Source organism: Ischnura elegans, chromosome 12 (assembly GCF_921293095.1).
Source record: "Ischnura elegans chromosome 12, ioIscEleg1.1, whole genome shotgun sequence".
Lineage (NCBI taxonomy): Eukaryota > Metazoa > Arthropoda > Insecta > Odonata > Coenagrionidae > Ischnura > Ischnura elegans.
Genome location: NC_060257.1, coordinates 56,233,160 through 56,257,295, shown reverse-complemented (window position 1 = coordinate 56,257,295; position 24,136 = coordinate 56,233,160). Strand labels below are relative to the sequence as shown.

General features: G+C 38.5%; 1 protein-coding gene across 3 annotated transcripts in view; it reads right to left on the bottom strand.

Moving 5' to 3' along the window:
• LOC124169599 (polycomb protein suz12-A) overlaps positions 1–24,136 on the bottom strand; it is an 89,888-nt gene that overhangs the window by 20,494 nt on the left and 45,258 nt on the right. For 2 of the 3 annotated variants that reach the window (XM_046548238.1, XM_046548240.1), the window contains 5 exons: positions 22,589–22,810; positions 21,312–21,445; positions 19,589–19,829; positions 16,968–17,296; positions 15,734–16,041 (listed from right to left, as the gene is read on the bottom strand). In XM_046548238.1, the coding sequence (XP_046404194.1) occupies positions 15,734–16,041; positions 16,968–17,296; positions 19,589–19,829; positions 21,312–21,445; positions 22,589–22,810 (1,234 nt within the window). The remainder of the gene's footprint in view (positions 1–15,733; positions 16,042–16,967; positions 17,297–19,588; positions 19,830–21,311; positions 21,446–22,588; positions 22,811–24,136) is intronic. The other variant, XM_046548239.1, reaches the window with a different exon arrangement.

Below are 24,136 nucleotides of genomic sequence, written 5' to 3'. Positions count from 1 at the left end.
GTTATCACCGTGGCTAGTCCCGGTATACTTTCATAAGTCCAGAGCGAACACCTCTAGTGTTCAAAGTTCGGGCTTTGCTCTCCGGCTGTGGCGCCATGCGCACGACCTGGACTGCTAGTCGCATCATATGCTCAGCAGTCCATACCACCTTGTCCGGTATAGTCCACAAATTTCCACAGGGGAGAATGACGCCTCGGTAGCTTAACTGGCTAAAGCACTCGGCCGGAAATCGAGGGATCCGGGTTCGAATCCCGGTCAAGGCGAATGATTTTTCCTCTGTGGATTTTTCGCACATCTAATTCTACTTAATACTCTGGAAGACCAACCTAAATAATCGTGTGACGGGAGCTGTTAGGATACCAGGCATTATTTTAGACGGAGATACTAAAATATTTAGGCGCACGTAGTGAGAGATTTTACTGGCCGAGTTCGACCTAATATCTATCCCTTAGGCAATATATCTATCTTGTACTATCGTTTTTGTCGGGCCTGAAAATATAGTGATGTTCCCAACTTTTTCTCCGAGTAGCTCTAAAACATACCCATTCTTAATTAATAAGTACTATATCTAATAGCAGCTAGTTACCAACGAAATCATTTTCAATCCACTAAATATTAATCAAATGTGTCTACCTACATTTCGTAGAAGTGAAACTCAAACTAGCCACTCGAATCTTGGTGGAAAGTTTTTTTTTAGCAGGTTGCAACATTTGCCTGTATCTTAAATACAAAAATACATCTGAAAAAATACTTCTGTGTCATGTTACAATTGTCGAAAATAGGCAAATGTTGACGAGGGACAAATGTTGACGAAGTTTCAAGATCTGAGGGTCTGACACGAACATTTCAAGATTAAAGCACAATATTTAAACGTATCATACATCACGAAAAGAGAACGGTCGGGCGGCATTGCCATGTATCCAGCAGCATATGTCCTCTAACCCAGTAGATTACATAGAATAATAACAATCATAGATGCGTAGTGCAACACAAATTCAGTCCACCTCCTCGTATTTTGTACATGACACAGAGCCACAATATTGGTAGTAAGCATTTGTATCCCCAAGGTCGCCTGGTAATCAAAATGTACAATTTTGTATCGCAGGTGGCCCACGGAAATTTGGCGAGCTCTACCCTCGCCAGTAAAAATAACCGTCGGGTTGGTAAATTGATTGAGTGATTCATTGCCACGTGAAGCACTTATATTTTCAGCTTGAAGGGTGCTACGAGCGAATCCAGTCAAGTTTGCAGAGTCGAAACAGCTGCCAAAATTAATCCATACTGCTGATAAGTATGATTGCACTTGAAAAAAAATACAACTTCAAATAAAAAAATTACAAACGACCGATTTCGCTTTTTATAGCATCTTCCGGTGATGATCTGAAAAGAATATGAACTGAAACATGCTGAAAGGGCGAACAGGTATAATTAAATATTTTAGTGAAAGTAGTCAATAATTTTTCAAGTGCAGTCACACATCTTTCCAACATCATCTCACCATAAGTCTCAAATTACGTCGATACGTAAAATGAGGCAGGATTTATTACACGTCAAGTATGAAAATGGCCTCAGCCAATAATAATAATAACCCCCTCGAAATCGTGTCTTCAATCATTTTCTGCTCCGTAATACTTTATTCACATGTTACACTCACTTTAGTAGTGTCCTCTCATTAAATATTTGAGCTTAAAAACAAATACTGATTAATGCAATCAATGATTTATTGTGAAAACTAACCATGCTACACGATTTAAAATTAATGGTTAGTCGTAGTCATTGGGTTGGAACGCAAATTAAGATTATAATCTTTTATTTTATTAAGTTTTGAATTACAATAGGGTAGTTTCCTTCATCAAAGAAAACGAAAAGCACTGACTGCGATTCGTTACTCAACATTAGTGTATTCATAATATACAAATTATTTGGTTTTAGAAATCCCCTTTTAAGACGAATGTTAATGGTCAATTTTAACCTCATTTGAAAAAGGCCAGATTGGCGCCCATGCGATGCCACTCCACCTGACGTCACAGGGACCTAGATTCTATACGAGGAGTCAGGAGTTTTACATCGTCTGAGATTACCAATGCATGCATGTGGCACAGAGCTCAGGGATACATGTCTTAATAATCGCCTATTAAAATTTCCTATGGTCGGAAAGTTTACTTCGTTTGCTAGGGTATTAACAATCCTTGTTTGAGCCAAGCGCTACCTGATAGCAGGGTACTCTGTTACCTGCTAGCAGCCTGCATCGTAGCGACGCTCATAACCTCGCACCGAGGTGGCCTCACACGGCGGCAGCTGGAACCAGAATGACGACACACGGGCTTTTCCCAACATTCATACTTAGCCGTCGCGTTTTCGCGCGCTTGAAATTTTCACTTTTCATTTAATCGCGAAAATTGAATATTGTCATTTAAAAATCTAAAAGCGTGAAATACGTACTCCAGGAGTAATAATCTTTCGATTTTGGCAATTTAAAAAAAATGTAAACCACCCTATAGTCGCCGAAAGGTTTGCTATCACGGGTCAAAAAATAAGGGATGCATATTCACTGGCTTATCTCAGCGTTAACTGCCCTGTGAGCTGGAATTGCAAGCTAAGCCTTGGAAGGCTTGCGAAGAAACCCAAACGTGGGGTCGGTATGCTGATTTCTAATTTCGGCTCGCGAAGCCTTACGTAGCATTATCTCGTATCAGCGGTCGAGACCCCTGAATTGCTATCACAAGTGGTGCTATATTATCAGGTTGCCTTAGCTTCCACTGTGACCAACGCCTTTGTCAGCCATCTCGCTTCTGCACCAGCTCATCCGCTTAGATATCTTCGATTGTATGCTAGCTAACCTAGCGGAATTCGCTGATGGTTAATTAACACTTAGAGGACGGTGGTTTCACATAACCTAGAAAAATGGGCACTGTCAATTTGACCTATTAAGTACTAAAGCTCCATGCAAACTTCCGTCAGCCAATTCAATAGTTCCATTATTTATCATAATTTAGTGATGCATAATCAATGAGTCCACGATTGAGGAAAATAACTTTTTGTCAATTATATTTCTCAGACAAATTTAATTTCAGTTGAACTCAGGAAAAATGATAGTTGTATTCATTCAAGCAACCCGCAACGCATTATAAGTCCAAATAACATTAAAATGGAATATAAAGTCATTCACCGTGTATAACGGAACAATTCGCGAATGAACCTCATGCGCATGATCATTCAGTGAAATTAGAACATGTTCTAATTTGCTCGCATGATCCTGTGAATTATCACGTGATCATTCAGCATGATCATCCATCGTGTACAGCGGCCTTTAGAAGAAAAAAGGCTGGATAAAATTTTTATATAGTGCATAAAATGAAACTACGTTTCGTTCTGTATGAACACCTAGGAAGGTGGATGATAACACTGGCATTATTAAATAACATGCGGGATGAAAAATCATTTCTCATTTTCAAAATTTAAATCTCATGTTAATAGGCTGGGAGAGATTTTAAAGCACGTTCCTCTGAGAATAGCGAAGCAAATTTCATTTTCACATACACTTCGAAGGAGGCTTTTCGTTTAGTCATTTCATTAGGAATACAGGTCAGTAGAGCAAAATGTAGCCAATCCAGATCAGTGGCGCTAGGCTTAGATTGCTTGAGCATTTGAGAATAAATATCTTTTTTAAGAGCGACACGAAGAGCATTAAATTAGAACCCAAATTTATTCCCAGGTCCGACAGAAACGACAAATTAAGAGAGATGTTTTGCCGAACAGGTGGGTATGGAAATTCGTTTTTCCCCCTGCAATGAAGGACTTCACTACGTACTAAGTCGAACTCAGACAATAAAATCTCTCGTTACGTGCGCCTAAATATAAAGGAAAATAAATTCTACGCGTAATTTCGTTAGAGAATTTCATCATCATTCCTAAACGGCTGGTGTCCTAACACCCCGTGCCACACGCCTACTGAGTAGTTTGGGGGGTGGTATGTAGATCTGAAGACGATTCTTCCATCATGGACGGGTGTTAACATAGGCGCATCGGTTTACGATAATAACCTTATTCGGCCGATCACCACAAAAAGTAATGTCATTTTTTGGGAGCACTGTAAATTCCTTCTGTGCCCAGGGACTCCTTGCCTCTTCCCTAGTAATGTCATTGAAAGAGGAAATAAGGTTTGTGATAAAGCACACGTAACGTATCGCTTAATTAGCGGCGATGGCGCGTGTAGTGGCTTTCTCGTCCTTGAAACTTATGAAAATTGCTCTCTTCCGACCATCACGTACGTCCATGGTGATACAACAGGAACGAGGGACGAGTTTCAATTGTAAATGTATTTGTGTTGAAGTCACATAGAGCTAGACTCAGGAATTACTTCAGAGATGAAAAGAGTGAAAAGATACCCTGAAACTAACTTGATCTGCACTTAACTATTTTGATTTAAATGGTGGATAAAGTTACACAATTGATTCTACCTTTAAACTCTCATAATGAAGGATCGGTTTCATTTCGGAGATTCGCAAATGTCTAAATTTATCTCCTACGAATGTTACTCCTATTAACCCTGTCAGCAGCAAATGTGATGAAATCATTCTTCAATTCACAATTTCAAGGTAGTTCCAACATTGTTTTCAGCGCAGTTCTAATACAGCTGAAAGGTAGTTGGGACTCTAATTTGGGCTTTATAATGGATCAATCTTTCCGTGAAATGATAAAAAGCGTTCTTTTTCGAGAATTTTGTCGCAGAAGTTAATCTAAGTACTTGAGAAATGAAGAGGTGTAGATGATTACTTCATCGCGGATTTCATCGGATTCATTAAGAACCGACAGTGAAAACATTTTGCCGAACAACCCAAACGGACATGTTCACCACGCAGTGCATCTGTGTGAAATAATCTTGTGTTTTGAAAATATTCTCGATAAAAGGTTTGAATTTGCAAGTAAACTAGCGTGTGTTTTCAAGGCATGAAACAGAAATTAATCCTGTGTGTGATAGCAGAATTCCCTTCGAAAATACACTTGATAACTTGAACGCCAGCGTTATCTCACAATGTAACGGTAACCATGACATCATTGCCCTGATATTTCGCACTCTATGCACTGTCAACATTATTTAAAAAATGAAAGGAGCGTAATTTTTTTGAGCCTATTCCTTTTTTGCCTCCCGTTCTAAAATGAAAACTCCGCGCTATATTTCGTAAACGTAGGTGATGCTGAACCTACCAAACAAAACCAGGAAACATCGTAAAAGAGAACATTAATTTTATCGAAGGCCAATAATTGAGGCAATAAACAAGAAGATGGCGTATTGAGACCAGTTATATTACCCTTGCTCGCACCACGAAAGTTTATTACTGCTTGGTGCCAAGAAATGGAGGAAAATACATTGTAACTGAACTTGCAAATCCTTCGACTCTGCTTGAGAAAGTTTTGTTGTTGGAGAAGTAAACAGACGGCAGTATTTGTAGGGTGGATAGAACGGTGGCTTATGTAACAGTAGTTTGCTTCTGACCGAACGCTCGCAAGAATTATGGCTTTGCGAAAGAAATAGATCGCAATACGTACGGGGACAGTGATAAAGGAGTTTGTCAGAATGAACGATGACTGAGCTGGCAATGGGCAGGGTATGATTATATGTGCTACTTGTAACTTCCTGTGAAGTGAAATTTCCTAAATTTTTTATGATGCTTAATTTATAAAAATTTCGAGGTACAATCAGCTGAAATCTGTCAAGTTCAGCAGAAACAGGTCAGTTTTATGGCAGAGTATCGTGAGGGAGTCGCGACGATACAGTTGAACGAGGAGAATAAATATAAAGACGAAAAAGATCCAAAACCTGAATTCGCAATGCATTTTCAGTTCACTGGCGTTTGCATGGCTCAATGCATGAGAGTTACAACAACAGTTACGCTCGACAATACTCGTTTTTATAAGTATAAAATAAGCGCATGTGTTCAAGTTTTGATTGGCTGTCCGTCCTTGGCAATTTTTTCAATAATGTCGTTTGCCCTGCCATCAGTCAAGTGCATCAGTGTGAGTAAAAGCCTACATGAGAGAGAAATAATCAATGATTCCGATTGGGAGAATCCTAATGGGGAAAAGCAGGATTATTGGACTGTGCTTGGAAATTGACATTTTTCATGCTGACTGTTTAGCAGGAATATGAGTGGTAATAGTGCTCACTTTGTAGAATTCCAATTATAATAGCGAAAATTTAACAATTTGGTCAAAGAAAATACTTTCATAATCCACATTTCAATACTGAAGCATCATCATCAGCTGCTATTCAGAATGGCCATCTCGTGTCGAGCGGGTTGCATTTGTTTAGGATAGAACTTTACGTAAGGCCTGATTACACGACACATTCTCGTACGAGTTGACGTATGAACGAGAATGCACTGGACGATTTCGGTGAACCGGAACGGGGAATAAATGAATGCATTAAGCAAATACGAAAATAATTATAGACACAATAGACTTATATCCTGTTCACGCAATCGCAAAAGTTGCGTTTCCACTTGTGCGCATTTTTACGTTCACGCATTAATACATCAACATGTACATTTAAACGAATCGTAATACCCGATATTAATCCAATCTCATTTACTAAAGGAGAATTGTAATTTTAAAACCTCTAGTCTCATTTATCCACGCCCTGGCTAAAGAAGACGCATCCCTCCCTCTCGACCAATCTTTTCACTTGACGTATTTTCTTAAAAACTTCCGCAATTACGATGAAATTTTCAGAATTTGCATTGAAAGGGGAGTTGTCTTGACTCTGATCGAAATTATTCCGATCGGTTTCCATTACTGTTGGTTATCGTAATCGATATTTGAAGTATCTGAAATATTTTAACGCTTCACTATTACTACCTCGGGATGATTGAAAGTAAAATTCCCTCCGATTTTCATCCTATTTTAACGATATTTAGGGAAGGAAAAAGGCGAAGGTCTCTGGCGCCATATTCGTTAAAAAAATACCTCAGTTTTTCCTCAAACGCTAATAAAATTCTTAGGAGGAATGAGTCTTATGCGGACTCTAGCGTAAAATTAGTGAATTCCCTATTTTATCGTATAAAAACAGGATGAGGACCAAATAGGATGAGGAGACTCAACGAATTCGCATGAAGTCATCACCATTATTTGAGTGAAATAAAATTAACAGGAAAACGAAGTACTCTTTTCTTTTAAGATCAACTTCCATCATCTTCCTGAAGATTCACTTCATGTCATTGATATCTTCTTTGACTTCAATTACTTTTTTATGGCAGTTATCACTATGAATTTATTTTATTTTCTGTATTTTCAAATGTTCCACTTTGTAACCATTAATCATAGAACTTGTTTCCATCCTCCGTATTGAGTCGTCGGGATGAAAATTTTCAATCACATGAAATTCCGATCTTATTACACCTCTCATTGTACGTCAAATTCGAAAATTTAACCACGGTTTTTCCGAAAATGTAATATTTTACAGTTGAGGACCTTTGTATGAGATAAGGTTGAAGACCCGAGTTCAATGGGATGGCATGGAGCCTATTCTACGTGGTCCCCTTGATCGTGAGCACAAGGAATGGTCATTGGAAATGGATACAGGTAGCGAATACAAAGTTATCGCCCCTCAGTACTTGATATTGAAATTAACCAGGATCATTTGTATTCCATACCGAACATCAATCGGTTGTCTCACCTATGCCCTCAACTGCCATTCGTAAGCAATAGTAGGTAGTTAGAAGCATTTTTTTCAAACAGCAATTTATGTCATCGCCAAAAATTCAGCCGTCTCCTCCACTACTTGGCCGTAACCTCTGATTCCCTCCCACTATTCATTCCTCAGGTTTTCCTACAATTCTAAAAAAATTCTGAGGAGGAATGAGTCTAGGGTGGACTTTACGCGTAAAATTTACGAATTTTCTCTTCATTGAGTAAAAATAGGATGAGGAAGTATGGCTCGACTGTAGTCATCGCCATCTTTCGATTGAAATAAAATTAACAGGAAAAGGAAGTACTCTTTTTCTTTGGAAATCAACTTCCGACACCTTCCTTAAGACTGGCTTCGTATTATTGATATCTTCTATCAGAGCTCTTGGAACCCGACCATAAAAAAACGCGAGAAAGCCAACATTCACCTCTACCCTGAACTGCCATTCGTAAGCAATAGGAGGAAGTTAGAAGAATCTTTTTTCAAATAGCTATTTGTGTCACCGCCAAAAAGTCGGCCGTCTCCCCCACTACTTGACCGTAATCTCAGAATCCCTCCCACGCTCGACATTTCGTCCCACGTCTTCTGGAAATTAAAGCCTTTCAACCCCGTCCTAGCGTTATCATACCTCTAAGGCAATAGCGTGGATCGATATCCTCATCATATGCAGCAGGGCGTGATAGAGACGGGATGATGGAAAGTATAATTCTCCCCGATTTTCCTCATATTTTAAAAAACGTTTAGACGCAAGGAAAAAGGCGGAGGTCTCCAACGTCATATTTGTGGAATCTACTCTTCGTCTTAAAAAAAATGCCTTAGGTTTACCTAAAACGCTAATAAGGTTTTGGGGAAGGATGAGCCTTGAGGTGAACTCTGGTGTAAAATTTGCGAATTCGCTCTTCATCGTATAAAAAATAGGATGAGGACGTATGGCCCTTCGAATCCGATTGTAGTCATTACCATTATAATCTCTTACGTCATATTTGTAGAATCTGCTCTTCGTCATTAAAAAAATTAGGTTTTCCTACAACGCTAATAAACTTTTGGGGGAGAATGAGTCCAGAAAGGTGGACTTTAAGCGTAAAATTTGCGAATTAGCTCTCCATCTTGTAAAAATAGGATGAGGAAGTCTGGCTCGACTTTGGTTATCGTCATCTTTCTAGTGAAATAAAATGAATAGGAAAACAAAGTATTCGTTTTCTTTTGAGATCAACTTCTACCATTTTCCTTACGACTTGCTTCGTATTATTGATACATTCCGTAATTTCCATTGTTTAGAGGTTATTATAACAAGTAATTTATTTCCTGTAATTTTAAATTTAATGTCCACTTTGTTACCATGATTCTTAGTATTTGTTGATAAATGTAAATTGATAACATGTGACATCAACGTCATGAAACAAACCACTCTTTTTATGCTTATTGACACAATCAAGATTATTGTATACAATGAAAAGGAGACAATTGCAGAATAAATAATGAAAAGACCATTTAAATATAATGTTATTGATACATATTTTCCATCTCCGTGATGATATTTTTAATTGTATTCCCATTGTGCAATGTACCAATGTGTGTACTGGAAAAGGAGAGAGCCAGTTAATAAATGATGAATGAATATTCGAAATCGTAGGAAAATGTACATTCACGATTTTTTCATACTGTCGATTGCGATGAGGTTTGAACAATATAGAGACCTGTTTCTTCCGTTTTCCGATCCGTAGCCCACTATTCAAAATATTTACTAGCTCATCCGTACTCCGCATATTTTACCTGCCTCGCTAGATATGAACGTCCCTTTTCCGCGCAGTGCTCAAAGCTGCCTTGAACGCGACTGTCCGAATTCCGCATATTACAGGTACCACTAAGGTCCCTTGCACACAAACCGATTTCGGACGGCTGGTAAAATATCGACTGTCCACATTCTAGTAGTGAACAATGGGGGGGCACGGGAATCCGCACACTGGCCGACCACGCACCGGCATCGGTAAAAGACCAGTGGATAGCCGGCGCCGACACAACATCCGAGCTAGAGAAATCCGAAGTAGAGATCGTTTGATAGGTAAAAAAACCCGTGTGTTCTCAAGCATCGCTCCACCGATAAAATATCGGCCGGTATTTTATTGGCCGTCCAAAATCGGTGTATGTGCAAGGGGCCTAACCCAACTGTCAAGACCACGAGCGTCCAAACTTCGCATACTGCTGCTATACCAACGCCCAAAGGTCGTCTCTCGAATTAAGACGTGCGGCGGATTAGTGGACCTTTTTTCGACCATTTATGACGGTCATAAAATGTGCGAAATACGGATGCGACCATATTCGCGACTAAAAATCGACGGCATTAACCTTTTAGCAGAGAATTTGATGATGTAACGAGCTCATGCCGAGCGGATAATTGCTACTTCTCCGCTACTGCTCGGTCTTGTCCATGGGCCGCGAGCAAGGTAAGTAGAAGGTAGTCTCAGTCCGAAGCCGCGATTGAGCGTGACGTCACTGAAATCCTTCCCTCGTGCGACGAATGGGCAGAATGCGGGGAAATGAGAATTTTCTCAAGTTCGCGTTGTTTTTTAGCCACGCACAGCTGGAATGAAATTGGTACCCACGTTCAGGGGTGCCGACTTACAAAAAATATTGGGGGGGCCCAAACCGGGGATCTCGCCCCAGGTAATTTTATAAGTAGTGAGTTTTAAGTTTTTTAAGCATTTTAGAAGAGCCATATGATCAAAATTAGAACCCTGATAACTCGAATCTCGATATCTGGACACTCCGGGGAAAATCGACAAGCCTGACACATTTTTAGTCACACCCATAACCAATTTTTGAGGGGGCTCGGGCCCCCCTCAGGCCCCATGGAGTCGGCGCCACTGCCCACGTTCATAGACTTAACACATAGAAAGTAACTAAAGGAAGAAGTCACAACTGCAAAAGATAAAATCAAGATTTCTCGGTATTCATTGTATTGAATAGACAAGAATAGCCTACAAAGATCTCACTCCATATTTTTTACTCACTTAGGGCCGCGAGCGACTCTCGACCGTTGTTTACACTCTACGGAGCAATTTCTTCCCTCAATTAACAATCCTCTCTGACGAGTTAATGATCATGAACTCTAATGACGTCATCAACTTGTGAAAAGTGGGTGGCAGCTAGTTTTTTTTTTCACCAGGTGGAAAATTTTGTAGCACAAATACAAGTTAATACAAAAAAAATTATAATTTTTTGTGGTTTTGACTCAAAATGTTCGTCAAACGTCGCTACACAGTCTGAAAACCCAAGTGATAAGAATAATAGAAGGATAACTCATCCAGGGACTAAGAGATTGGTAGAAGTATAGAACTCACAACAGCCATCTATGGAGAAGACTTCAAAAATAATGATAAGCAGTCTTTATAAATCCCGTTTACCTAGCTGCTAGATTTACCTGGAAAAAAGATCTACATGCAGTACCCACTAGGAATCACTCCGTAGATCTTCACATCCCTCAACATAGCACACTTCATGTAACTAAATCCTTCACAATAATCGCCTCTAGAGTATGGAACTCCCTACCATCCAAAATTAGAAATACTAAATCCATACATGCCTTCAAAACCCAGGTGTACGATATCTTAATAAATAACCCTAAAATGCTGTCTGTCTAAAACTGATTGAAGTAAAATTAAAACGGTGTTTAATCGAATGGCTCTAACATATGGTTGCAGAAAATTGAGTGTAAAATTATGTTAAATTTGAGTGTCATACTAAGTTGTTATTTACTTTTTTTGTTTTTTTTTAATACTGTTTGTCTGACACTATTGTTATATTAAATTATCGCCTTGATTTCTTGCGATTGTTGGTCAGTTACTCCGCAGTATGATGTTTTCCCTTATGTTGCTGTTGTTTTGCCGTATTGTCTGTGTGCTGACGGCGGTTTACAACGAGTAAATGTTATGTATTTCTTTTCATTTTTTGTTTTTCCTTATGAATATGATGTCACCAAGGAGGGGAAACTAAAGTATCTCCATTTTGGAAACTGTTTCTCCTTTCGTTGGTATTGTTTTTGCCTAATTGTCTGTAAGTTGGCGGCTGTCCGCAACAAGTGTATCTTATGCGTTTCTTTTTATTTTTTTTTCTTTTCTTTTGGGAATGTAATATCATGCTTAACATGTGAAAGTTGTGCAATGGTTTTCTCATGGGCCACAGGCCCACGAAATAAACGAATTTATTATTATTACTATTATTATTATAAAGGGAGAAATGTTCCACCGCTTGCATAAATATACCCAGCAAAAGCTGGCAGAGGCAATGCTGGATAAGAGGACTTGTAATATATGGTAACGTGAAGAACAGGGAATATACGACGGGCAAAAAAATAAACTAAGTTTCAATCAAGTGACATGCGAGTCATGCTCACAAATGAAATCACCACCAAAACTCTTAAAATTGGCAAATCGAAGAAAATATTAGCTGTTTGAGGGGAGGTGTGAGGAACTAATAATGAATTCAGCCAAACAGTTGCTGACACAAACAGAAAGCACTTCATCACTACCATAGAGCCCTTACCATTGGTGTTGAGGTTTTCGTCAGCTATTTCATAAAATTTTGTAATGTGTTAAAACTAGCATATCATCAGTGCTGACCAATTGCATCACCTGATGTGTACAGTTGGATCCTAATACTATAAGTATTCAATTAGAAACATTATACACTTAAGTAGACAGGATTGAAAGGAACTCTCAAAACATATCCACAATGAAAATTGAGGAGCAGGAAAACTTCATCATAAAAATTTGAGGGAGATTAAAAAAAAAGACACTATGACTAATGATTGCCTTTCATAAGCGCTTCCATCACTTCTATCTCAAGGAAATGGGTTGACCACAGCATCACCAGAGATACAAGTTGGTTCTACTGATGTTGGTTTCCTGATGATCATAACGAGCTTGTATTCAAAAAGTAAGTGAAAAAAGTGAACAGAAGTGCCAGTAATTGATGTACTAAGGCACAGGTTTGTGCTGAAGTCCAGCCCCTAACACCTGCTTGGGAAGCAGTTCCTGGCCATCGTTCAATATATGTACCTCTTCTAATGACCCAAGTTGTATCTGCACGCTCATTAACGGAGACAAGTAAAAAATATGCATGTATTAAGTATTTCAAGTATTGATAGCGTTGGAATCGGAAAGTTAATTCTGCCCTAAGTCATTTTAGAAGAAGCAATCAACTATGCATCCTACCAATTTCCATTTGGGACAATTGCAAAGCTTAATAAATTATTACATTACAATTTGGATGCCTTTTTCTCAGAATGTCTTTACTTACAAAACTTGGTAACAACGTCACACAAGTCAACACTGATAAATAACTGTAAAGACCGAGCAGACTAAGTCATCATTCCTGACAAAGAAGTGTCAAAATGATATTTTCTTCCAACTTTTAAAATGAAACATATTAAAAAATTAGCACACTATGCAGCTATAGGGTAGTTTCCAACACATATAATGACAAAGTTTACTATCACAATTGCCTAAACTATACCACAAATATATCCCCAAATGATTACATATCAGACATCAGGGTCAACCAAAGTTGTATATTTTGACAATAAAAGCTTGAATAATTATTTTGAAAATTATTCCATGAACTCAAAGATCAATCTCAATGTCTAACTAATACAAAAACCACAAATGTTGCTCACTAATAGACCATTGCTAACATTCACTATGCCATCACAATATTTAAATGAAGAAAAGCTAGAATCGATAGCTAACAATGATATGTTTCAAACACATGCAGACCCCTAGTTTTGGATATTCTTTCTGACTCACAGAGATGCCTACAGACAGTAGTCAAACAAGGATAACAAACATTAATTCAGCAGTTAAAAATTAGCATGTATAAACAGAAATCCCATTATGATGAAAAATTTACGACCAAGTAAGCCTGGTAAATTCTTAAATGAAAAAGAACCAGTATACTATATACTGAATAACAAGGTAAGGCAGCTGCTTCAGACATAGCTACATCAACCACGAACTAGTCATACTAATTAGGGTTAGATAAACCAACAGCTTATGAAAATGTTCATGAACCTCTCTCATCCTTCGCATGGACACCAAATGGATACATAAACTAGGTATTTAATAGCAGTAATCAACGATCAAATGCTGAAAACAAAATACCTAAGAATGCACCCACACGAGAAAAAAAAAAACAATAGTGACCCAAACTCCTAACGTCTAACTAATGTCTAACTATCTCAAAAGTGACTGATTAATATGATCATTTGCAGATGCATATTGAATTAGAATCTTTATCCTTTGTCACGTTCTTTTTCATAGAAATTCAATCACAAAATATATTGGAAACCACCCTCCTAAAGCATACCAATTAATTTAAAGTTGATTGAGGCAATCTTGATTTTCACAAAAGGTGAATCTAGCACCCCTTATTTGTGACTGAAACAAAGGTTTCCAAAACTGCCTAAAACAACCAAGACAGGGACATAATGAAATGGCCACGTTCAGCAAACACAACTCTCACAAGATTGGTTTAAATTTTCTGCTGTACACTTAATGAATACTCACCAGTGTGTCCACATGCTCTAGACCAGGGGTCTCCAATTTAATAGGCCACAAGGGCCACATTCCCAGTTCCGAATCGCCCCACAGGCCGGATAGCAAATTTGCTGATGACTATAGTATTCGATACCAATGTCTACTGAAGTATCCGGTGGCATATTTCTTATTTACGAATAGTTGCAGGCGACTTTGACGTGCAGTAGAGCGCTGCAATGCTCCTAGCGGCGTCTCACAGAGTTAAACGAGCGAGAATCGCACGCTTCTTGAAACGAGTGCGCGGTATTTGGAGACCCGTACCGTATTTTGGAGACCCCTGCTCTAGACCATTGAAAAAACGTAGGTACAAAATTATCCAAGAAAGAGATTAATAACAAAACCATTCACATTCCAGTTCATTTCAGCATCAAGACGTATCACCTGATGATGATACTGCATCAAAACCAGTTATGCTATTAAACTTTGTGCAGGAAATTCCCAGTCTTTTTCGTTAATACCTTTGACTTCTGCCAGATGAAATAAGGAAACCCTCTACATTGCCATTTTTTCCACGAGAAAGTTGTGATATTTTCCCCTTGGCTGTGAATCATGGGAAAAAGATGGGCATTGTTATGGTAAGTGCGATTCTTTTGAGAGAGCAGTCTCGCCACACATTACCTACTTAAAGATGCAACTCTGCTCACTATGTGGCTCTGTGGAGTCATACAGTCTCAGGAATGAGGGGAAAAAGCAGAGGGGGGAGATGAAATAGGGGTTAAGGCCATGGGTATTCGCAGTGGATGATTCATAAAATGCCAGGGTTCTGTGCAACACGACGCACGATAGGCAACTGCTCAAAGCTTTGAGAGACTTTCTCTTTTCGTGTTGCTTTGTTTTGGCCTGCCTCACTAGGCAGAGAAAAAGCTACAACCAGAGCTCAAAACCAAAATAAATATCAAACAATATTTAATATACTCTTGACATTTAACGCGTATGATCAACGTATCTGCATTACCTACATTCTATGGCACACAACCACACCAATCAATTTTAAATTGATCCATTGGTTTTGAAGTTAGCAGAGATTTGTGTTGTTTACAATAAATCCATCAATTTTCGTGGAATAAAAAATTTGTTTTCTGTAAACTATCAATAACAGATTTGGCTTTCTTGTATCAAAATTCCAAGTTGTTGGAACGAAAACTACAGGAATACCAAGTGCTCAAAGTTGAGCAACTTGATTTCATACGCAAAAACTCCGACAACTCAGCGCCCGGACTGTAAAAACACCCCTCTCCCTTCCCAACAATACTACTTGGACCCAGGTCATGCCCCTGCCTAAATTTGATGGTGAATCCGCCCCTGCTGGCAAGTTGCTTTGCTCTTTCACATGTCTGAGCTAACTCTCTCTCACAGTGTCCATCACTGGTCCCATCACTCAACGTGAGTATCCACTGAACGTGGCCAATATAACCTTAACACTTAAAGTCTTGGGAAAAGAATAACTACTTACGCTCCTCCAGTGAACCCCTGAGAAGAAGAATATGCTCCATTAACAACTGTTCCAGGGTGAAGACCAGAGTTAACTTGCGAATTGTGGGAAGATCCCAGCTGATGAGGAAGCCCATGGATGCTTCCGGCAGTTTTAGTACGGGGCGGCCGGCAGACGAGGATGTGAGTGACGGGTGTCCTTCGGACTGGACCGTCTCTCGAGAAAGCCAAGCCAGGGGGTTGGGACAGGAGGTCGTGGGGCCCTCCGCTATATGATCCGTCATGGTGCTCATTGATTGACACGTCAATCCGAGCACCTTCAGGAATCGGCTGCGAGAAAAAGTAAAAAATCACTCTTTAAAAAATTTTATTTTATTTTTTATTTTATTTTTTATTTTATTCTCAAACCACCGGATACAGCTCTTGTTGGCCATTTTACACCGGGGTGTTCAACAAATGTAACAAGTAAATGTACACAAACGACCATGCCCTGGACCGGGGAAACCTACCCTGGTGGGACTTGAACCCGCGACCTCTTGTATGGCAGGTGAGAACGTTACCCCACCGCCACAGAGGCCGGCAGAAAATAATAAGGATACCCATTATTTCTTTTCTCAGCTGGCCCGATAGATCTTTGACATCCCAGGGTTGGGCCATTGAAATGATCAACAGAGGAAAATAGTTATCACTTAATGAAAATAATCAAACTACATGAAAAATAGTGTGGAAAAACTGTACTTCAAATGGGGATGAATATAAATGAATTGAAAATAGGCAACTGAAAACATTTTTTTTTGCTGATAGTATGTAATAAATATAACCTTTACCAGGAACCTGACATGGTGTCAAAACATTTTAGGAAAATAAAACGGAAGATTTTCCCCACATTTTTCCAATACCAAAAATTTTGCCATAATTTTCGGCATATTTTTGCAAAATTTAAAAAAAAAACTGACCCGAGAAAAACAGAAAAGTAACTGGATGCAATTTATTCATGAACGCAAACATGTTATCAGTATTTTTAATTTACTGTTTATCGCATTTGACACAATATTATATAAAGTATATGGTTTCCTCAAGGATCACTTTATCAATGGGAACAGAAAACCATGGGGAGCTGACAGAGATAAAAACGGCCTTCCCAAAAATAACAAATACTTATCAAAGATTTGGCCCCATGAACGAGAAAAATCACATGAGATAAATAAGCTCAGCTTATAAATCAATGGTTTAACATTCAAAATAAAAATACTCACCACATATGTGAACAAAAATCTTGAATGGCATAACTTCAGATGCTTTAGTAATGCGTACAGTGAAACACAGTCAAGTGAACACCAAGGGCAGTGAAGATCCTCACAAGCTTCTGTTTGCTGTCTATTACTACTGTTGTACACAAATTGATAAACTATTTGTAGCTGAGGTTGTTGTGGTATTTGGTGGTTGTGATTGTGGTGGTTTTGATGAACCATTGCACCAGACGATGGAACTACCATTCCATCTTGTTGCTGCTGGTTTGAGTTCTCATTCCCAAGAGATGATGTTTTTCGACGACTTACGCGGCAACCGATTCCTCCAGCTGAATCTGAAATGTAGAGTATTTAGAGTATTAACAACACCATAAGTAATGCTTCGTGAACTTGACTTTTGTGCAATTCACACTTTCATATGTTCCAAGTTGACACCTTTTATTTGACTTTCGTACCCTAAATTTGGACTTTTCAATGTTTGTCAGTATTTTTTTGAAATTCCCACGATGTTAACTGTGCATCCTAACATTCAACTGTTTCATATGGCAGTATGTGCGGACAATATGAACATATACAATCGAGGGCAGGGTTGAATTTAATCAAGGTGATTTTTTGAGAGAGACACTGCTTGCTAAAGGATGCTTTATTTAACAATAAATCAAGAAAGCTGTCATGCAACCTTCATTGGAGAGACTTTTCAAAAAATTTGAGAAGACGCCATCACACAGCTTTCAATAAAATTAATAAATAAAAGTGCTTCTTTCTAATAGCATTTTTCTGTTTGAGTGCTATCTCATTCATGTACGACATTTGCACCTTCAGCAACAATGTGGCACGTAATATCATTCGAATTCCGTATGCCTTTTGTCGTTTTTGAATAACAAGCGAAATATACGAAATCCAGAGATACGCTGTGACAAGATGTCACCCGCCGAGGAAAGTGTAAAAATTTTAAGGTATCAAGAGTGAGGGTTGAACAATTGTATTTTGTTATGCTCCTTGGTATATCTTTTTATATGGTACCCACAATGGAATAGGGTGGTTACCTATATTTTTTTTATTGCCTAAATCAAAAGATTATTACTCCTGGAGTCCATATGTCACGCTTTTAGATTTTTAAATGATGAAATCTATTTTTTGCAATTAAATGAAAAGTGAAAATTTTCAAGCACGCAAAATCCCCACAGCTAAGTATGAATGCTGGGAAAAGGCCGTGTGACGTCATTCTGGTTCCGATGTCAAGAAAAATTCAATCCAAGAGGATTAAACTGTGGCATTCAAGATTTTTAAGTCCTTCAAGTAACCACGTTAACCCCATCTATACTAGGTGTTACTTGCTGGCAAGAATGGTACAAGCATAGCTTCCAAGGGGCATAAATATGGGGGACACAGAATGTAATCGCCCAAGAAATATAGATGGAATTACGAAAGTAGATGAATTAACTGCTTTACATCTCACTGATGGCTGAACCCCACTTCCTTATGACCCCCAAAGAAAAAAGTATGATGTAGATTTAAACTCCGGAGTGGAATTTTTATGAGGGCCCACAAAGAGAAAATTAGAAAGACGGTAGAGGTGTAAATAAAGGTATGGTAAAAGATGGAATCATAATTGATGGAACAAAAAAATCAAACTGAGCAAAAAGCCAAAAACCATACATTTGGAAGGCTGAGAAACATACTGGTGTAAGTCTATTTTTGTTGATTTTTGAGATATCCATAGTAACAGACTCCAAAATAGTCTATCCAACAAGAAATACATTGGTGAAAGTCATTGGTCGCGTTCAGCAGACTCAACAGTTGCGGAACCGGTGAGACAATTTCTGCTGAACGCTCTCTGGTACGTCACCGGTGTCACTGATCAGACGCCATTTTTTCCACCGGAGAAAATCACCGATCACTGGTTGGAACATGTTGAGAATCAATATGGCTGCGCCCAGTACTAGCACGTCTTCTGGTGCTATAGTTGTAAAAAGATATGCGTACAGAGGAATGACATATGAAATTCAGGATACTGAAGAAAAACAAGTAAAACTGGCTTCAGGTTTGTCATCGACTAAGTAAGCTATCGTCCTGAAAACGAGGGACTATCCTTTCGTAATAGTTTTCATTCCGCGGCCTATTTCCTCTGAGGCAAACGGCTTAGGGATTTCTTCTAAAGAATCTCGTCTCGCGTTGAATTAAACCGAACAAATTGTTCACAGTATCATCGTCTCCTGCAATTACAATCGCCAGCGCTTCTAAAGGAATCGCATTACCGCTCATTTTGAATGTTTCTGCTATTTGGTCACGTGACTGATCACTGTTCAGCAACCGTTCAGCAGATCTTAACGACCGGTCGCTCACCGGTGAGGGATCTCTTGATCCCGGTGAGTATCTGCTGAACGCGACCATTGTTACACATGGGACTACTAGATAAAAGCATATATTGGAAGCCTTTGCCACAGTTCCAACTTCTTTGATTATTTAATAATTGAAAAAATACCAATATTTAATTATTGAGTTACACCTATATGTTTCTTATCCCTCCATTGATTGGAACGCGAAAAATGAATTCTACTGCATCTCTCCAACTAAACTAATCCATCCATTGTAAAACTAATTGATGGAAAAAAATGTGTTATTACCTGGCCTACTATTCTCCTTATCTCCGTCGGTGGAAGGAGTAGAATTTGGTGTGGACGATGGGGCTGACGACGATTGTTGGGATTGCTGTGGCTGGGGAGTGGAGTGGAGGCCTTGCTCTGAGCCTGGACGTGGTCTCAAAGGCCTCGGCCTCTCAACTGTCGAGTTACTGGCTTCAGGAGTCCACTTGAGCCTGAATTTCAGTGTGGGTCCACGAGAGAAAGATTCAAATGGCCCGAGATCCTGAAAAAAATAGGACATAATGAATTATACTAAAACTTTTCCACTTTGATCCACAATAGTTCACATGGAAATTTCACACTCCTTCATGCTGCATCCAAAATTTTAACACAGCAGTTCAACAGCAAGGGGCACCGAGGGGAAGAGATAGGGGCATCATGTCAAAAAATCAGAAAAAAAAAACGTCACTAAACACATCAGGAATTCATTTGATATGAGCTTGACAATAGGGTGGTTTCCTATTATTTTTTTATTGCCTAAATCGAAAGATTATTACACCTGGAGTACGTATTTCATGCTTTTAGATTTTTAAATGACGATGTCTATTTTTCGCGATTAAATGAAAAGTGAAAATTTTCAAGCGCACGAAAACGCGATGCGTAAGTATGAATGCCGGGAAATCTCTCCGTGTGACGTATTTCTCGTTCCCGCTGCCGCCCTGTGAGGTGACCTTGAGGCGAGGCTTAGTGCTGATACGACACAGGCTGCTAGCGGGTAGCTGAGTACCCTGCTGGCTGGTAGCGCTTGGCTTAAATAAGGATTATTAATACCTTATCAAATGAAGAAAACTTTCCGACCTTAGCCAGTTTTAATAAGTGATTATTAAGGCATGTTTCCCTGAGCTCTGCGCCTCATGCATGCATTGGTAACCTCAGACGATGTATAACTCCTATCTCCTCGTATAGAAACTAGGTCCCTGTGACGTCACGTGGAGTGGCATCGCATGGGCGCCAATCTGGCCCTTTTCAAATGAGGATAAAAATGGACCATTGCCATTCGTCTAAACCGGTATTTCTAAAACGAAATAATTTGTATATTATGAATACAGTAACGGTGGGTAACGAATCGCAATCAATGCCTTTCGTTTTCTTTGATGAAGGAAACTACCCTAATGAGGATATATAATCATCCAATGATATCTTACCTAATAATAAATTTGAAATAATGTCCCCAATAAAAATATCATAGTGTACATCACAATAAAATATTATGAGACATCTTTTGATACTTGCCTCTGTAGCCGTAAATTTTTATTCATTTCATTTTACTCAAAAAATATTCCATTCCATACTGAATTTTTTATATCACCTAGTCCTAGGAAGGGGTTAATGCACCACCAAGCAATAATGTTAGGGGGCTAACCTTCCCCTTGTGTCCGACTTCTCCCCAAACCTCAACCAGGTATGGAAATTTCACTCTTAAGTTTGCTCTACCCATGATTAGGGGTTTAATGGCAGCCATGTTTAGATCAGCATAATAGCTCAATCATTCACTTGATAATATCAAAAATAGATTAAATAGTATTATATTAGTATTTACAGAAATAAACACCTAAAAAAACTATGGTAATTAAGAGGACAAGAGTACTGCAGGCATTATTATGCCATCGTCTTCACGTCGAAAGTTAAAATCCATACTGACCTCATATTACGTCTTAAACCCTTTAAGTGTCACGTTTATGTCAAAGTTCATGATATTACGTACCTCTGCTAAATGTTCCCCCACAGTCTCCCAGGACGAGTGTTTCCGTGGAGATGCCCTGGGAGGAGGAGGTGGTCCCAAGTGGCTTGGTCCATTTGCATGGTTGAAACAATTTGATCCTCTCAAACTGGCTCCTTCTAGAACAAAAGTACATTTTTACTCCTCATTCTTGCTTGGCAGATCCAGATGAGACAGATGGGAAGAGGACATACTCTTTGTAACACCTACTTTTGAGTGGTTTGTTTTGGATTTTGGTATGACGTCAAGCGGGCAATAATAAGCAGCAGAGGTGGAGTGAGGTAATTGTTGTGGTTGTTGACGGCGCGGGAGGAAGTGAAAAGAGGGGAGTCGGATTGTGATAGTTACGGCGGACGGGTGATTCCTTGCTCCTGAGTTTGTATTATTTAAAAGTGCAATAAAATATTTGTAAGTGAAGTGAAACTAAGAGTAATTAATAAAAACGTTACATCTTACTTTCACAGATAAATGAATAATAAGGTATTTACATAAGCATAGCACATAAAACTTAGTGAGTGCACAAATTTGGTTACTTATCGTTCATCTTGGGGTGTTTTTATAGCCCTGTGTACATCAGTATTATAGCTCAATTATTCACTGAAGAATATTTTTAAAATACTATAAGTAGTGTTTCATGAGAGTGTAAGAGAAATAAATAGATAAAAAAATGTCTCCACATCCAACAATAATTGAGCCTACTCCACCTTTCCACTGACTCAATCAATTCAAGCTTGTAAGAATAAGTACAGTTACAGTTAGCTAGTAAAATATAAATACAGTTACAACCAGGCATGCAGTCTGAGTGGTTTCAGCCCCCAATATTATTTCCCGACTTGGCGACTGAAAATGAGCATTGTCAAAAATAACTGACACCATAAATGAGGGGCAATAAGAAACTAATAAAATAAAAAGCATATCGATGGCTAAGTTCTAACAACATGTATTTCAAAAATAGCAACTTTTCAGGAGAGCAAAAAAACGACAATTGTATGTAATTTTAATTGAAATTAAAAACCAAAAATACATAAAACTAAAAAAGAGGCATTCATTTGCAAAGAAAGAGTTGTTTTTTGCTTGAATTTTATTGTTTATTAACAGTATAAGCAGTATTAACTCAGACCGGTCAAATTTTAAGATACGTGTTGTTAGAACTTAGCCATCAATATACATGAATCTCGAGCATTTATGAAAGCCAGCACTCAGACTTGGCATCAAAAGAGAAAAAAAACACACAAATGTAAGTCAAGCATAAAAATGCTTACCGTTCTGCTGTCCTTGGTTATATGGAGGGAGATACATTTGTGAGGCCTGCAACCCTAACTCATAATCACCATCAATGAGGAGACACCTGTTATGGCGGTCGTAAACCACTAGTTCAGCACCATAGAGACGGGATTCTCCCATGTTAACGTCATTCTCACCAGATCTCTGGATACCCTGCTGACTTACATGCATAGATGATCTTCGCCTTTTAGGAGGTGGCTCTGAAAAAAGAAAAAGAATCTCAGGTTACTTAAAAACCCTTTCCATTGATGCCGTATTTGATGCTTCATACTTTGGAGAGCATGACCTACTATTAATAAAATGAATTAAAAACCCTTTCCATATGTGCTTCATACTTTGGAGAGCATGACCTACTATTAATAAAATTAATTACATAGCATATTCACATTCCTCTCTTAATTTTTATATTCTCTCAGACTTTTAAGCAGATATAAGGCAAAATAAACCATGACACCACCAGTGGCACCAACTCCATGGGGCTTGAGGGGGCCCGAGCCCCCTCAATAATTCGTTATAGGTGTGAGGAAAAAAGTGTCAGGCTTGTCGATTTTCCCCACAGGGTCCAGATATCGAGACTGGAGTTCTCAGTGTTCTAATGTTGATCATATGACTCTTCTAAAATGCTTAAAAAACTTAAAACTCACTACTTATAAAATTTTCCGGAGAAAGATCCCCGGTTTGGGCCCCCCCAATATTTTTTGTAAGTCGGCGTCCCTGGACACCACAATGCCAGTAGTTGAGAAAGAGCAATTTCTATTTAATTTGTTTAAACATACAAAATATGTCAAACACTTTTATTTGTATTTCCAACTCTATGAATGAGATCAATTTTTTTTCTTGAGACATAGAAATTAATACGGAGTAGTGGGTTTATTATAAAGGATTAGGAAAAGAAAGGATGGCTGAGGTAACAGTTTTATTGCCATTTGGTTTAATATAAATTTCCTCATCCACATGGCCATTTTAAATTTTATACACTTTAATCATAAATTGTAAGGTTTTGTTGAAGTAAATCATTAAATAGTAAATAAAAAGGTACGATTTGATGAATTCCTAGGATTTCACAAATACATAGAATTAACTCCAAATATACGTCAACTAGGTGATCAATATTGTAAAATTTCACAACTTTCCATCAAAATACCTTAGTATATACATAATAACTAAACCTTGCATTACCAACCCCAGTTTTTAGAAGAAACTAATACCAAAGCACCAATAAAATATGGCTAAGGCTCCTCATGCCCAGAACCAAAGATAATATGCATGCTAGATATGTGTGTTAAAGATCAGAAATTTTGATTTCTTAGAAAAAGGAGGAAAATTCACCCACATCTATAGCCTAACAAATTCCTTTCCTTACATATGGCAATTTTAAATCCAATCAAAGTATGACTGAATATGACAAAGTATGACAAATATCATATCAATTTTCACATTACCAATTCCCATTTGATTAATTCACTGAATTATGTACAATTCATTATAAAATAAGATTTAATTTATGGTTAAAATGATAACTTGAG